At 38.4% G+C, this 17,581-nt stretch overlaps 1 protein-coding gene across 1 annotated transcript in view; it reads left to right on the top strand.

Annotated features, from left to right (window-relative positions):
• The window catches only part of si:ch211-136a13.1 (HHIP-like protein 1), a 76,089-nt gene that overhangs the window by 11,006 nt on the left and 47,502 nt on the right, over nucleotides 1–17,581 (top strand). Inside the window, exons 2-9 of the mRNA XM_057839597.1 lie at nucleotides 6,039–6,303; nucleotides 6,595–6,874; nucleotides 7,229–7,354; nucleotides 7,467–7,610; nucleotides 10,897–11,009; nucleotides 11,152–11,292; nucleotides 15,283–15,357; nucleotides 17,454–17,580. Of these exons, the coding sequence (XP_057695580.1) occupies nucleotides 6,039–6,303; nucleotides 6,595–6,874; nucleotides 7,229–7,354; nucleotides 7,467–7,610; nucleotides 10,897–11,009; nucleotides 11,152–11,292; nucleotides 15,283–15,357; nucleotides 17,454–17,580 (1,271 nt within the window). The remainder of the gene's footprint in view (nucleotides 1–6,038; nucleotides 6,304–6,594; nucleotides 6,875–7,228; nucleotides 7,355–7,466; nucleotides 7,611–10,896; nucleotides 11,010–11,151; nucleotides 11,293–15,282; nucleotides 15,358–17,453; nucleotide 17,581) is intronic.

Below are 17,581 nucleotides of genomic sequence, written 5' to 3'. Positions count from 1 at the left end.
GATTACATAATTGAATCCTGTTGTGCAACTCAGACTGTAACTATATGAAGTGTGAATTAAAAGGTGTCCAGTCCGACAGGCTCGTGAACCTCAACTAGAACGTAACAGACCCATAAAAAAATAAAACAAAATAAAACAGCACAATGTCAGAACCATGACATCTTATGACTCCTTAAGTATAGGTTTCAAACACTGTGGTAATTACAGTGTGAAGAGGTGCTCTTTAGTTTAGAGTGACTCTGGAATGAATTGAACATTGAAAAAAAAAAAAACTCAAACAAAAGGCTTGGTAATTATTATATATTTAATGATTGCACCCCTCTTCCCCCACTCATTTGTCCGTTTTTGATCCAGACTGAAAGAGGGTCCACTAAAGTAGAGTTTGACCACTTCCTGAATATTTTTCTTTTCATGAAGGCTCTAGAACAAAGAGTCCTTATTTCAGCCTCCTGGCACTGATATCAATGAGAGAAAGAGAGATCCCACAAACTTAATGAAGCAAACAAACATCCACATCCTCTTCTGGCCAGGGAACAGGATATATCAATTTCCTACATCAGGGATGAAAAACATCAAGCTGCATAAGACATCAAATTAGATAACAGATACATTGAATGGGAGCTAAATTGGTGTTGCAACAATTGAGACAGAAACCCTGACATTAAAATGATTGTTGCTTTCACTTACCACAGAAGAGCATCTGCAAGTTCTTATGGTCGTGATTACAGTAAAAGCAATAAAAACAAAATTGTCTACGTGTGGAAGTTTTTGATAATCATTTGTTTATCATGAAGGCTAAAAAAAAAAATCCCTAGGGTGTCCCCGTCCTTCTCATCTTTTTTGGATAGCCTCGCATTGGGTCACTGGTGTCAAACCAATTCCATGAAAGACAAGATAGGTGTAAGTTTTCCTTCTTTCTTCCGGCCTTTCTTTCTTTCCTTCCCTTTCCTCCCTTGCCCATAGGGGGCTTTAGATCAGAGGATGTCATCACTGATTGCATTGATTCCTTCTTATTATCATTTTTTTCCCCCTAATAAATAAATATTTATTTATTTATTTATTTATTTTTAGCTGTTATTTATTACTGCAACAATGTAATGACAACTGCTTTTTCGTGAGGCTTTTGGGATCTTTTGGTATGTTAGTGCTATAAATATAAATTTATGGTAATCTGCGTAGTGCTGACATTTATGTCTACTCTCTCAGTTTTCTTTTATGAAGATTATCTAAAATGATCTAATTGTATCATTACGCTCAATTGATACTGTATATTCATATATATCAAATCAACTCCTGGGCTGAAAGGTGCATCATAGACTTTTCAGTTACTTTTGTGTGAACATGTAACATATTCAGGGCCGCAACTAACGATTATTTTTACAATCGATTTACTGGACAATCAAATAAACGATTCATCAATTAATCGGATAAAGGCCACATTTTCAGTTACCTTCAAAATTTTACTTGAAGTTGTTTTAGACATGTTGTAAGAAACAGCGAAGACAAAATGGATGACTATTACATAAAAAAACAACAACAATAACTTTAAAAAAATTTTTGATAAAGGTTCTGAGTCATAGACTTCATAACCTATTGACACGACACATGGCTGATTTGTAGGGGGCCTATTTTAAAAAACTTCAAATTCAAATATTTTCCAAACCAAAGCTGCTACCGACCTAAAACCAAAACAGGCACCTACCTTAGCCATATATGAGTCTCCATGAGCCGCGGCATAAAAAAATTCAAAGTCGTTCCGTTATAAAATCCCGTTTAATTATTTTTATATAAGTATAACACAACTTAAAATGGCTATAAAAGTTTCAGATTTTACACTAGATTCACAAAAAAAATCACCAAATGCAGAGATAATCACCTATATTTTCAAGATCAATAGCAATATTTAACATATATAAGTTTTTGACCAAAATAGCAACTTAATTTTTTTTTTTTATTCACTGTTTTCAACAGCTAATAAATCTCTCAATTTAACATTGGAAACTTTATACTCGAGGAAAACATGCAGAATCAATTATAAATAGTGTAATATTTAAATAGATTAATAATAAATTCTATATACAATCACAACTTATTATAGAATAGAATAGCCCTTTATAATCATTATACACTATATACTGGTAGCGAATGAGGCTAGTGGCTGCCTGGCGTAAACAGAGCTTTTCTGGCAAAAATTCTTGTGAATAAATGCTTAAATCCCCGAATTCTTCATAGATATGGACGTAAAACAGTCTCGATTCTTGGTTAAAAGCAAAGAAAGTGTGCAGTTAGTGTTTATTTTACGTATATTGTCCTAGTACAATGCTACTCTGTTAGCGAATGAGGCTAGTGGCTGCCTGGCGTAAACAGCTTTTCTGGCGAAAATTCTTGTGAATAAATGCTTAAATCGCTCAATTCTTTATAGATATGGACGTAAAAAAGTTTCGATTCTTGGTAAAAAGCTAATGAAACCGTGCAGGTAGCATGTATTTTACGTAAATATGGCGAATGTGTGGCTCCTCTTTAAGCCACCTCCATGTGTAAATACAGAAGAAAATTCTTGCGGATAAATGCTTCAATCACTGAATTTTTTTATAGATATGGACGTAAAACATTCTCGATTCTTTGTTAAAAGAGCCAAAGACCGGGCAGTTACGCATCTATTTTACGTATTTATGTCGAAGAATGACGCCAATGTCGTAGCGGTTCCCATTCTGCCATTGATTTTTTTCACAATGTTTCAAAATGCATGCATGGAACGGAAAATATAATATTTACCTTGAATCCTCGAACAAATCACTCCTGAGACAATCCTTCCTGTTTGTATGCGGTGCAGCTTTCGTAGTTCTTCCAAAATCCAAGCTTAAACCTGGCTTTTGACATGTGCCGCCTTCGACTGACTATTACTAAATGAAGATTCAAGCTCGGCCCCCTATGGTAAGGCGTTGCGCATAGAATGGCGAAGTGTCACGTCAATAGGTTATGAAGTCTATGTTCTGAGTATAAACATAAAGAGAATTTCTCAGTACACAAATCAGACAAAAGTCTGGTTCATTGAAATTTTTTTAAAAAGTGCTGCTGATTGACACTTTTTTTCTTGTGGGCAAAGCACTGATATAAATTGTGTCAATGACTCATTAATTTTCTTCATGAAACTAAACAAATTCGAATGAGGAGGCAGACTGTAATGAATGATTTTTCTTTATTAAACTGTTGTTCATAAATACAATCCAAATCTAATTTCAAAGCACACTCTCTTGTATGACAAGTTACAGTTTGAATAGGAGTTTGTGTTGAAAGGAGGCTGTAAACTGTTATATGAATGGGTGATGTGTGTGGTTTCTCTATTAAAGAAATGAGACAACTTTACTATCTAACAATAATACAAGTGCTGATATGCTTTTCCAAAACACAATACAAATGGACACTCAAGACACTGATTAGCATAATCGCTAACTAGCTTAGTGCTCTGTGCTAACATCTCATAAACAAAGAATACAAACAATACAATTAGTTTCATTTACTCACCTCTGACAGAGGCACACTGGATCTAATAACACACAACTCAAGAGAATCTAACTCACGCGTAGAGGTGTGGCGATTACTGGTTTTAAGGTATACCGTGGTGTGAAAACGTCACAGTTTCAGAACCGCAAAAAAATTCTGTCATACCATTCCTACGGTAATAGCTATTTTTTTAAGTCCCAAAAATGCAGGGAGAAATCCCTCACTTGCAGCTGCAAGGCTCGACCCTCCCCCACTGGTTGTAGCTCAGTGTCAGTGAGTCAGCTGTGCTACACGATGGCTGGAGGAGGTGAAACTCCTGAACTTTTTCCACCAATCAAAGAAAACGAATGGGAATACTTCGGCTAGAGCAATGCTTGATGGCCGCCGCTTAGAGGAGGAGGGCCAACCGACATGTAAAACATGTTTGCGGAGGGTGGCTGCCGAGGAGGCAATACCTCCAATATGATTTCGCATTTATACAAAATTAAAGGTTAGTAAACAGTGTCACGAACATTTCCCACCAGCTATGAGAGTTTACTCCAGCGTGTTTAGTGTGTCTAGTGGTGGTAAAACATGTGTTTTTTTTTCTCTGCCAACTGTCTGTGTTGAGAAAGAGAGTGTGTGTATAATGTGAACATGATACGAATCATACACACATGCTATTTATGGAAAATAATTCTTTTTTTTTTTTTTTCTGATGTTAATAATATTGAGCTGAGGCTGTGGGTTTAGGCTCACCTAAAGAGCTGCATTTATTTTGATTTTATTTAGAATATTTGTTAATTTTTGTCATTTAAAAAAAAATACCTTAACATTATACTAATGTTCCAATTTGCGAATATGTTTTGAAAAATAAAAACCCTGTTCAATGATTACATTTTTTTTTTTAACCCAGATATTTCAAAGTAACACATTTTAGAGCCGTAACCGAAATATCGTGATACCACGAAACCATGATATTTTGTCTTAAGATTATCATACCATTGAGGTTGAAATCTTATACCGGCACATGCCTACTCGCACGTAAATATTATTGATTCAGTAACTAAACCTGAGTGTAGAAGTGAAGTTTCTCTCTTGCTCTAACCATAGTTTTGCGGGCGTAGTCTTACAATACACATAAACAAGGACACAAGCGGGACTGTTCATAGCTGCTGGCAAAAATTGATTATCAAATTGATTGGCTACCAATTTATTAATTGATTTCAGTTGATTTAATTGATTAGTTGTTGCAACCTTGAACATATTGAATTATTTTTTCCCCAAACTACTCTTAACTCCTACTATTCTTAAAAATGACACAAAACTACATACGTGTCATATGCACAGACCAAAAAATAAATAAATAAATAACTGATGAATATAATGATGTCATTTCCCAACACACACAAAAAAAACCCCACACACAAAAAAAAAAAAAAAACAAGTGAGGTAACTTCACCCAGACGATGATCCAATCTTGCTTTACCATGTATTAAAAATATGGCAGTGTCATTCAGCAGTATTGTCATCTGTCATCCTTTTATGATTAAAAACCATAAAATATGGGATTTAATTCTCAGAAAAGGCAAGTCCCATTCATAGCCTCAACCGGGCCACGGTTTAGATTTTGTGCTCCGTGTGTCTTTCTTTCACCCTTCTGGGTGTGGTTGAGCAAGTGGTTTTGACTTAATAACCGGCTGAACCTTGTCTTGGATCCATTTATACCATGCTACACTTACACAAGCACAAACACACACGCACACACGCAAACATGAGCTGTATGACCAAAGGCCAGCTGCAGAGGAACAAACACACACATCCTCTATTTATGTACATTACTAACTTTCACTCCCAAGGTGAGGAACAGTATATTGTCAGATTTACACACACGTGCAATGCTTCTATGAACAAATGCACACAGATTGCCAAAACATCATTATAATTGGGTTTTCCTTTGAGATTTTTGAAAATTATCTTTGACCACTTTGAGACACAAAAATGTTTTATTGCCCTGTTCAATTTTTAGACATTTGGGCTTTTTTCGTCCCTCTTCCACAGTGTAGTCGGAAAAAAAAACAAAAAACATCCAAAATAAACATTTAGGTATTTCTCTGCCACAGCTGTTTGCAGTGTTCTGTTTGCGTAGTTTAATATAAATAGCATAATAAGGTCATTCATTCATTGTTTTTTCAGTATGAAGCCAAGTTTTCTGATGCAAACTATGACATCACTGAGTTAGCTGAAAAACAGTTGAAAAGCCACTTGCTGTGAATATACCATTGGTGAACTACTCATGGAATGATTTGTTTTGCTACATTGTTACATTTCTTGATAGATTTCTTTATATTAAATTGACAGAAAAATACTATAAATAAAAGTCAGAATACAACACTAAACTCGTCAGAATTTACATGATTATTTATGCTGTATTAGTTTCCCAAATGTAAGATTATGAAGGTTTTCTTGTCTCTCGCAAAGATTTTTACACCTATTAAGTTAACCATTGCCCAAAATGGTAATCAAACACTCACTGTATTTCTATCCCTTTACAGGAGTGTTCTCCATATGCTGCTCACCTGTATGATGCAGAGGATGCAAACACACCCATGCGCATTTTGCCTGGACTATGTGACAGCTATTGCAATGACTACTGGCACCAGTGTAGATACACACTGAGTTTACTCCTGGAAGACCAGGGGAACCCAAGGGAGTATGTAAATCTGACCGCCACACTGGAGGAAGATCACAGACGCTTCTGTGAATTTTTGGAGCTGAAAGACAAACAGTACTGCTACCCTAATGTTTTGACAAATGCAGGTATGTGTTTACTAGCACAGAAAATCAAAGCATGCGTGAAACACCAAAACTAAAGAAGATTAGGCGGAACAAGCGTCTTGTTAGATTTCTGTAATTTAAGCATGTGCAAAATATTAAATAAAAATACACCTAATAAAAAGTCAACCTAAGACACTTAAAAGAAAACATTGTTACATGTGCTTGGGGGGCTAGCAATCATTCAATGTAGAGGATTTTTTTTGAATAGTTAACAATAACTGACAAAAATGCAAAAATTGTTAACAGTTTGACACACTTCTTGTGCATCTGCAGAACTGAATGCTAACCTGGGTTTTGTTCGAGAGGATGCCGAAGGCTGTCTTGAGATCTGCTTGCAGGAAGTTGCAAACGGGCTCCGAAACCCGGTGGCTATGATCCATGCAAATGATGGAACCCACCGTTTCTTTGTGGCAGAGCAGCTGGGCTATGTGTGGGTCTATCTGCCCAATGGCTCCAGGATTGATCGCCCATTCCTGAACCTCACACACGCTGTCCTGACATCACCTTGGGCTGGAGACGAGAGAGGATTCCTGTGCATAGCCTTGCATCCAAAGTGGGTATTTTCACGTTTTTGCACACTTTCACGTACAGAAAGTGAAAATATTATGGACCTCTTGCTATGATTACAACTTCTTTATATATTAAGAGAATATCTAAAGTAGTCTGCAGAATGTTTATGTCTGTTCATCCAGAAGAATCGTCTTGCTTCAGACAAACTATTTCATCAGTTCATACCAAAGGTGTTAGACTGTTTTGAGGCCAATAAATTGATTTTTTTGTTTTTAATTATATCACTGAATTGATCAAATTATCCAAACATGTAGGTCTAAATAATTTCCAGTAAAAAAACAATTCCTCAAGTGTACAGCCAGGTATAAGTGTGATTACGTTTTGTGATTACTTCTAGGTTCACCACTGTCAGAAAAGCTTACGTTTACTATTCGGTGTCTGTCAAGAAGGAGGAGCGGATACGCATCAGCGAGTTCACACTGTCAACACATGATGACAACCAGCTTGACCACTCCTCAGAAAGGTGAGGAGAGGCGTCGTGTAATATTTCAGTCAATATTTGTACACCAAGTGCATAGCTGCACATGCATTACTATGACCCAAGTGCATTCTTTTGTTTGCTCTCTGTACTGCAGAACCATCCTGGAGCTGGTTGAACCAGCATCCAATCATAATGGGGGGCAGCTTTTGTTTGGGCATGACGGATATTTGTATATCTTCATTGGAGATGGTGGTCGAGCTGGGGACCCCTTTGGAAAATTTGGCAATTCACAGAACAAGTGAGTTTTTACAGTAATCTGTCTCAAAAGTGCATGTTGTAGATGAGCAGTATTTGTTTGAGGCACGTAGCAACAAATTCATAGTTACTGAGTCGTAAACACTTCTCTCTACTCAGTTTTACTTAATTGTAAAGCATATCATAACTGCCTTTGTACTGTTAAAAATATGATTATGAATGGCAGGCCTTTCATAATTTTACTTTTCACCTGATCTCTTCTACAGTGGTATGAAAAAGTATCAGAATCTTTTGGAATTTCTCACATTTCTGCGTAAAACCACCCTCAAATGTGAGCTGATCTTTGTCAAAATCACACAGATGAAAAAACAATGTCTTCGTTAACTAAAACCACTCAAACATATATAGGTTTTCATATTTTAATGAGGATAGTATGCAAACGATGACAGAAGGGGGAAAATAAGTAAGTGAACCATCACATATGATATTTTGTGGCTCCCCCTTTGGCAGCAATAACTTCAACCAGATGCTTCATGTAGCGGCAGTTCAGTCTGGCACATCTTTCAGGAATAATCTTAGCCCATTCTTCTCTACAAAACTGCTGCAGTATAGTTAGATTCCTGGGATGTCTGGCATGAATTGCTGTCTTTAGGTCATGCCACGGCATCTCAATGGGGTTCAAGTCTGGACTTTGACTTGGCCAATCCAGATCGTGTATTTTGTTCTTCTGAAACCATTCCGAAGTCGATTTACCTCTGTGTTTTGGGATCATTGTCTTGTTGCACCATCCATCATCTTTTAACTTCAACTGTCTGACAGACGGCCTCAAATTTTTCTGCAAAACATCCTGATGAACTTTTGAATTCAGTCTTCCATTAATGATTTCAAGTTTTCCAGTCCCTGAGGCAGCAAAACAGCCCCACATCATGATGCTCCCTCCACCATGCTTCACGGTGGGGATAAGGTGTTGATGTTGGTGAGCTGTTCCATTTTTCCTACACACAAGAGGTTGTGTGTGACTCCCAAATTTTCCTCCACACAAGACGTTGTGTGTTACTCCCCAAAAATTCAACTTTAGTTTCATCAGTCAACAAAATATTTTGCCAAAACTTCTGTGGAATGTACATGTGCATTTTTGCAAACATTAAACGAGGCACAATGTTGGGGTTTTTTTTTTTTTTTTTTTTGACGGCAGTAGATTCCTCCGTGGAGTTGTCCCATTCTTGGCCACAGTTTTACATATATAGTTGATGTGTGCAGAGGTATTGGACCGTACCAGTGAAGTAACAGATGTTTTTATCAGACACTCTAAGGATTCTTTTTTACCTCTCTGAGTGTTCTACGCTGAACTTTTGGTGTAATCTTTGGTGGACAGCCACTCCTTGGGAGAAAAGCAACAGTGCCAAACTCTCTTCATTTGTAGACAACTTCTCTTACTGTCGATTGATGAGCATCCAGACTTTTAGAGATAGTTGTGTTTCTTTTCCCAGCTTTATACAAATCAACAATCCTTGATCGAAGGTCTTCAGACAGCTCTTTTGACCGAGCCTTGATGCACATCAGACAATGCTTCTCATCAAGACATTTCTTACTAGGTGTGTGTTTTATAGCGGGCAGGGCAGCTTTAAATCACTTATCAGTGATTGAGACACACCTGACTTAAATTGTTTGGTAAAAATTGGTTTCAATTGCTCTTTAGGTCTCCTTTGGCAGAGGGTTATGGTACTTATTTTCCCCCCGTCTGTCATTGTTTGAATGCTATCCTCATTAAAATATGAAAACCTGTAAATCTCTCTGTGGTTTTAATTAAATCAGACACTGTTTTTTTCATCTGTGTTATTTTGACAAAGATCAGATCACATTTGATGGTGATTTTATGCAGAAATGTGAAAAATTCCAAAAGGATCAGATACTTTTCATTCCACTGTTAGATCTGTGGAATCACGTATACTGTAGGTTGACAAAAGTGCTACTGAAAGTCCAATTAGAAAAGATAGGCTAACTTTTTTTTATAACAATTTCAAAAACCATTTTAGCTCACTGAATTTTAAACCAATGTTAGATATTCGGAATGGGTTGATAATGGCTGGGTATTGTGGCATCCGCCAGGAAATGACTGTGGGCTGTCTGCATTAAAAGTGACAGCATATACTGCTACACCACCACTGAAACCTGTTTGGTATATATGTACTGTAGTTCATGAATTAAACTAAATGTATTAAGGTTTTCCATCTGCTGGAAAACAAAACTGAAAATGGGCTCGAATCTAGTCACAGGTGTAGCAATTAAAAAAAATAAAAAATAAAAATAAAAAAAAACAAAAATTAAATGGATTTGTTAACATGGCAGCAGACACAATTGCTTCTTCTATTGTGATACACAATATTGCTCATCTCTCCAATCACATTGAGGCATTATCTAATCAATACATAGACAATACTGTATGTTTCCTATGGGTTATTTTCTTTGAAACCATAACAATTTAGAAACCATTTAATGCTATTAGCTCAGCGGCTGTTAGTCATTCTCAGGAATTCAGGGGAATTCCAGACAAACAGACGCACAAACACGCACAGGCATGCACACAAACATACACTAACCAATATTTTTTGACTTATGGTTTTGTTTTTGCTTGTAAAATGTATTTTTCCCAATAATGAAGGGTTTGGTGAATGCACATTTTAAACAAGGGGTTCGGTACCTCCACAAGGTTAACAACTATACTGTCATCATTCCCTCTAATTGCCGTAAACCACAATGTCTCCAGGCAAAAACAGCTAATATGGCTATGTTTCATCTGTCTGTGTTTAATGCACACAATAAAATGATGCTATTTTGAAATATGTTGACAAATTTCACTTTCATGCTTTATAACATCCTTCATGACTAATTGCTGTCTGGTGAAACCAAAGCATAAAAAACAATTTACTGTCTTTTAGTGGTTCAGTGATTGCAACCTGTAACCACCTCTCCAGACAGCTACAGTTTAGCTGTCTCTCAGTAGCTATGTTGACACGCAGTTTGACTCTGTTGGGAATGAGGCAGGATACACTTTTCCAAGTCTAATATTGACACTACACATTGCGGGCTGCCACACTTCGGCATTTGGAAGGCTCCAAGGAGGGGAGTTTGGGGACAGAGAAAATCCTACTTTGAGTGGTAGCTACACTCTATTTGAAACAGTTTGTTAATAAAAATTCTGCGGAGATTTGAAAGACTGGCTTGATTGTTGGTGGTGTGGTTCATTGCGAGTGATGAGGAACATGCTTTCTGAAAGTGGAAAAAGTGTATATTTTCATAATCTTATTGAAGTAACACTGTTTTTGTAGGTCAACCCTCCTTGGCAAGGCACTACGTATTGATATTAACAATAATGATGATAGTGCCCCATACAGAATCCCTTCAGACAACCCATTTCTGGGGGAGAAGGGGAGCCTTCCAGGTACATCCTTGACAGTCATATACTTGTCATACACATGTACTAACTTTACACTCAATTTGATATTTCAGGAATGTTGTTATTACGACTGAAATTAATTTGCAGCACTATGTATTTGTGCACCTATGTAAATTTTCCCTTACAGAAATTTATGCTTACGGTGTACGCAACATGTGGCGCTGTTCCATTGACCGTGGAGACCCGAAGACAGGTTTTGGTCGAGGCAGGATGTTTTGTGGTGATGTCGGGCAGAACAAATATGAAGAAATAGACATCATTGTGAAAGGTACCTTGAAAACTATTTTTTTCTATTTACCTTTATCCCATTTTTGTCTAAAAAATGTTTACATTTACTCTCCTAATACTATTTTAAAGTAAGTTCTTCAAAAATTGTATTTTTATTACCAAGATATGCCAAAACACTTTAAAAGTACGATATGGAGTTTTTCACTTTTTTTACTTGCGACTGCCACCGACCATAACTGCAGCCTATGTTAAGCTTGTGAATGGCGAGCGTTTTTCGCCCATCCAATCAGTACCAGTAAAAACAGCAAATGTGATTGTTTACTCTCAATAGCAAGTCAAGTGGGTTACACAAGTGGGTTACAAAAGTGTTTTTGCCAAGCGGAGATTTGGCAGAGGCTCGGTGAAACAGCGCTGCTGCTGCGGGAATGGCCATGGACATGTACAGGCGCATGTTTGAATGCTGAGGGTGTCTGACCCGAAGTCTCTCTAGAAATAGAAAAAGGGATTTTTTGGGTAGGTCTCAGTTAAAATGTCAGAACTCTGTGTACAGATCAGAGAATTGGTGGAGCATGCCTGAAGGAGAAGTATTTGAAATTAACACTAAAATTTCCGTATAGTGCCTTCATGCTATAATAGCAGTTATTGTTATCAAAAGATTTTGGTCTTTTGGTTCCTTTTTGTGTTTTTTTTTTTTTTTTTTTTTCTTAAATAATAATAAAAAAATAGTCTAAGCACATTATTACACATTTGTTAATGTTAGTGTATGTTAAATGAGTTGTCTTTAGATTGTTTAACAATACTAGTTGGCAATACAGTGATCCCTCGCTACTTTTTGCTTCAAACTTTGCGCATTCAGTCATTCGTGGATTTTTTTCAATTAAAAAAACAAAACAGTATTTAATTTTAAAATGTGGCAATATATGCATGTATATACTGTACACTACCGTTCAAAAGTTTGGGGTCCATGTGACCCCAAACTTTTGAACCATAGTGTACATAATCAAAAATCCTATATTATACACTACAGTTCAAAAGTTTGGGGTCACTTAGACTGACTCCTGAACGACCACGCCCCCCTAAAAATCCGTTCTGTTTCCTTCACCGATCCGCGCCATGGTTCACCCCTGCTCTCCGCCTACTTAAGTCACGAAACCGCCAGCTCGAACGTCTGTACAAGAAAACTGGACTATCAATACACAAAGAAATTTACGGTTATCAACTCACTTTATACAAGGACCAACTTACTATTCCGGTCTCATTACAGCTAATCACCACAATTCTAAAAACCTGTAATCACGCCTATCAAAAATCACTAAGCCCCCCGATCCACTCCCTCGCCTCATGTGCTCTGCTAATTTTTGTGACGCACTTCTGAATTTTTTCTCCACAAAAATTACTGACATTCACCAATCCATGACTCACCAAGGAGCTGCAGTTTATGGGACTGACCCTACTCCCTTTCATGTTCCTCTCATCAGCCCCCTCTCCAGATTTACCCTTCCTCCAATCCCGGCTATCCTTGACATCATCACCAAATCCAAACCCACTACCTGTCATCTTGATCCTCTTCCCACTGCTCTCATCAAAACCTGTCTTCCCTCAATTGTCCCCTTCATCACCACTATCATTCACTCCTCACCCATATCTGGTACAGTTCCTCCAGCCCTCAAAACCATCACACCTATTCTGAAGAAACCCAACCTGGACCCCACCAATTTCAATAACCTCCGCCCCATCTACAATTTACCTTTCATTTAGAAAATTCTTGAAAAAAAAAGTCGCATCCCAACTCCATAACCACCTAATTACCAATGACATTTACGAGCAGTTTCAATCCGGTTTCCACCCCCTCCATAGCACTGAAACAGCCTTATTTAAAATTACAAACAACCTCCTCATTGCATCCGACTCTGGTCTGTTATCAATCCTTGTCCTCCTCGATCTCACTGTTGCCTTTGACACCATTTCCCACACAATCATTCTCGACCGGCTCTCCTCCCATGGTATCACACAAACACCCCTTTCCTGGTTCACTTCCTACCTGTCCGACCGCACACAGTTAGTCAAATTCTGCCCCCATAAATCCAAATCCCTCCCTGTCTCCGCTGGCGTGCCCCAGGGTTCTGTCCTAGGGCCGCTCCTCTTTATCATTTACATTCTCCCCCTCGGTTCCATCTTCCGCAAACACAACATTCACTTCCACTGTTACGTGGATGACACCCATCTCTACATTTCCTCAAAACCAACCGCCTCTCTCCCACCTTCCTCCCTCACCCTCTGCTAAGAATATATTAACTCTTGGTTCTCTTCCAACTTCCTCCTACTCAACAGCTCAAAATCAGTCCTCCTAGTTGGAACCACCGCAATGCTCTCTCATGTCCATAAGTTCTCTATTACCATCAACAATGTATCGATCTCTCTTTCTACTCAGGTTAAGTGTCTGGGTGTCATCCTCGACAGGACGCTCTCCTTCCGGTCACATATCAGCAGCATCACTAGATCAGCCTACTTCCACCTTCGCAACATTTCTCGTTTCCTCCCTTCTTTCACCCGCCATACCGCTTCCACTCTGGTCTGTAGTCTAATAACCTCCCGGCTCGATTACTGTAACTCACTGCTCTTTGGTCTCCCTAACAAGTCCCTCCAAAAACTGCAGCTCTTTCAGAACTCAGCAGCATCCCTCAGCATTCGGACCCCCGCTACACACCGCATCCCACATCCTCCGTCAACTTCACTGACTTCTGGTCAAACAAAAAATCAATCACAAGATCCTCATCATTACCTTCAAAGCCCTCCATGGCTTGGGCCCACCCTACATTTGCAATATACTCTGTTTAAACAATCCACCCCGTCCACTTCGCTCTTCCACTATCCTCCACCTTTCCGTCCCCCGTGTCCGTCTCTCCACTTTTGGTTCCAGAGCTTTTAGTCACTGTGCCCCCCAGCTCTAGAACTACCTACCCCCTGATCTTCGCAGTATATCTACCCTATCAATTTTTAAATCCAGACTCAAAACACATCTGTTCACTCTTTCTTACCCACCATGATCTTTAGCTCTGTTATATCTTTACTTCTATTTATTGTGCTTTTAATCTTTTATCTTTTTAATCTTTTTTTTTTTTTTTTAATGGTTGTTTTGTTCGTACTGTGATTCCATCTCTCTTGTGAAGCGTCTTTGTGTGTCTTGAAAAGTGCTCTAGAAATAAAATGTATTGTTATTTATTAAAATACACGTATAGATTTAAGTGGTTTTGGTTGTTTTTTTTTGTTTTGTTTTTCAATCATACTTTGGGGAAAAAAGGGAAAATATTATATGTCTCTCTTTCCAATGCTATTAAATCTGAATAAATACATTGAACACCCCCGAAAAAAAAAATACATACAGTGGGGAGAACAAGTATTTGATACACTGCCAATGGGTTTTCCCATTGACTGTGTATCAAATACTTGTTCTCCCCACTGTATGTATCTATATTTATTTTTTAAGGTAAATAAGCTCCACCTTTACTTTTCGGATTTTCGATTTTTGCCGGGGGCCCCATTAACCGCAAAAAATGAGGGATCACTGTATATTTTATACTTTTGGAAAGACATTTTTATTAATAATGACAGATTATTTACATCTCCAACCTGGTCACATACTCCTGCGGGGTGGTATTGGGGTTATGTTATGTTGGTCACCTAGGTATAAGCCGGACACCGAGACCACGTCATCCCTTCTATGGCAGAATTTTAGAGGTAGTTTATGATAAATATCTCTCTTTGGAGATGAGCATTGCCCTTTTTGAAGATGGAGTTTGGTCACAGACTGTAGAGATGTGGCTTTTCCTGCTGATTGCAAAAATCACACATTCAGCAACCTACAAGATTTGATTGATGGAGATCCTGGCTGACATGGTCACAATATTAAGGCTTCTTGAAGTATTTTTACAAAAGGGAAATATCTACTAAACATAAACTTTAGCAATAATACAATCACACTTCACTTTTTGACTAAAGATGTTTAATTCATAATGTCATATGTTTCTAGGAGGCAATTATGGATGGAGAGCAAAAGAAGGCTTCAGCTGCTATGATCGCAGACTTTGTCGCAACTCATCGTTGGGTGAGGAAACTTTATTTCCCTTATTACAATGATTACTTGCTTGCAGAAAGCTTCTTCAAACAATTGTTTTCAGTTGTTACTAAATCCAGTGCTCTGTAAAACATTACAGGTACACTTAAAATATGAAATATATTATTACATACAGCAGGGGTGCAGAAGTCCGTTCCTCGAGAGCCCCTATCCAGTTTGTTTTCCATGTCTCCCTCCTTTAACACACCTGAATCAAATGATCAGCTCATCAACAAGCGCTGCAGGAGCCTGATAATGATCCTGATACTCTTGATATGCAGTATACATATATTTATAATATTGATAATATTTTATGTAAATTGAATTAAGTAATTGAATCAAAAAAAAGAAAAAAATACATCTGCACATACCCATTATGAACAAATTTGAATTGTTAAATCTACAGTTGAATGAAAAAGTATGAGCCCTTTAAAATGAATTAGATTTCTGCGTAAATTTATCAGGAATGAAGTTAAATCTTAACTAACTCAGCCTGCGTAAACTAATACCCAGGAGTGAAAGTGAGCCGGAACGCGCTGGATCGGCGTTCCGCCATGAAATACGAAAGCGGAACGCTGTTCTGGCATACGGGACTTTGACCCAAAACCCATGCAAAACCCCATGTTTAAAAACAACCCTGCCACGCTGCCACACACGCATCTCTAATAAGAACAATCTACTAATGTCAGATTTACTTACACAAGTGTTAACAACAAGCCTAATAAAGAGCTTGTGTAAAGTCATCCGTTTCCGTTTCTGCGCACGGGTTCGCGTCCCAGCCTGGTCAGAGGTGGGAGCGGAACGCTGGGCGGCACTGACACACCGGTTACAATGGTGCCGTGACCCGGATCGGCAGCGAAAGTTTCGGGGGGTGAGTGTAACGGGTACACGCTGGTGGCTGTGCCGTTGGCTCGAGCTTTATGGCGCAGTGGGTAGCGTCCCTACCTGCTGAGTGGAAGCATGGTCTGCACGCAGTTTCGCGTCGCAGCCTGGTCAGAGGTGGGAGTGGAATGCTGGACGGCGCTGACACACCAGTTACATATGTTCTGTTTCAATGTGCATATTGTAAGTCATTTGTATTTGTTTTTTTTGTTTTTTTTTTAATGTACGCTACTTATATCTTTATTATTTTTTTTAAAAAGTCAGTATTTATATTATCTTCAATTTTTTCAGTACAAAATGGCAATTTAATTTTTTTTCTTGAATAGTTAAAATTGAAGTTTTGGTTTTAGATTTGAGGAAGTATAAGAATTAGATGGAGTTTTGGATGGAATTTTGTAAATGAGTAAAAAATACAATTTTAAATGGAAATTAGTTTCTCATGTATGCCTTGTACCAGTGTAATGCAGCAGCCTAATGCATGTGTAAAACCTATTCATTCATTAATTCTTTTTCTGAGCCGCTTATCTTCACGAAGGTCACGGGGGCGCTGAAGCCAATCGCAGCGAACTATGGGCAGTACATCGGGTACACCCTGAAGGCACAAGGAGGCGCAAACAATCATACCTAGGGACAATTTAGAGTGTTTAATCAGCCTACATGCATGTTTATGGGATGTGGGGGGGAAACCGGAGTACCAGGAGAAAACCCACGCAGGCATGGTAAGAACATGCAAACTCCACACTGGAAGACGGGAGCCCAGGACTGTGAACCCTTGATCTCAGAACTGTGAGGGGAACGTGCTAACCACTGTGAAACCTGTTGTGTTTTATTGTGTGTTATATTTCTAACTGTGCCAAAAGCAGTTTTAGCATTTCGGTGGTTTTAGGAGGTTTAAGCAACATAGGGAGTTCCGGCAAGAAATTCTACCCACTTTCACCCCTGCGAATACCCCACAAACATTTTGTGTTTTCATTGAAAATAACATATAAACATCTAATCTGAAGTCTCGAAAGGGCAGGAAATAACCCTCTCAGAGTCAAGAGTGAGCCAACCTGAAATTCATTCATTCAGTACAGTTCTATCTTACAAAGGGAATGTAAAATTGATATATAGATGAACCATGTAATGAATAAACCCTGAGCAACAAAACAGTATTGGCTGTTGCACTGCATCCCAAAGTAACAGATCTGCTCTTTGTTACACAGATGACATCTTGCCTATCTTTGCCTACCCTCATAAAATGGGCAAATCAGTGACAGGGGGATACATTTACAGAGGTTGCCAGATGCCCAACCTGAACGGACTCTACATTTTTGCGGACTTCATGAGCGGG

The sequence above is a fragment of the Corythoichthys intestinalis genome, chromosome 6 (assembly GCF_030265065.1).
Source record: "Corythoichthys intestinalis isolate RoL2023-P3 chromosome 6, ASM3026506v1, whole genome shotgun sequence".
Classification (NCBI taxonomy): Eukaryota; Metazoa; Chordata; class Actinopteri; order Syngnathiformes; family Syngnathidae; genus Corythoichthys; species Corythoichthys intestinalis.
This window is presented reverse-complemented; position numbering and strand designations above follow the sequence as displayed.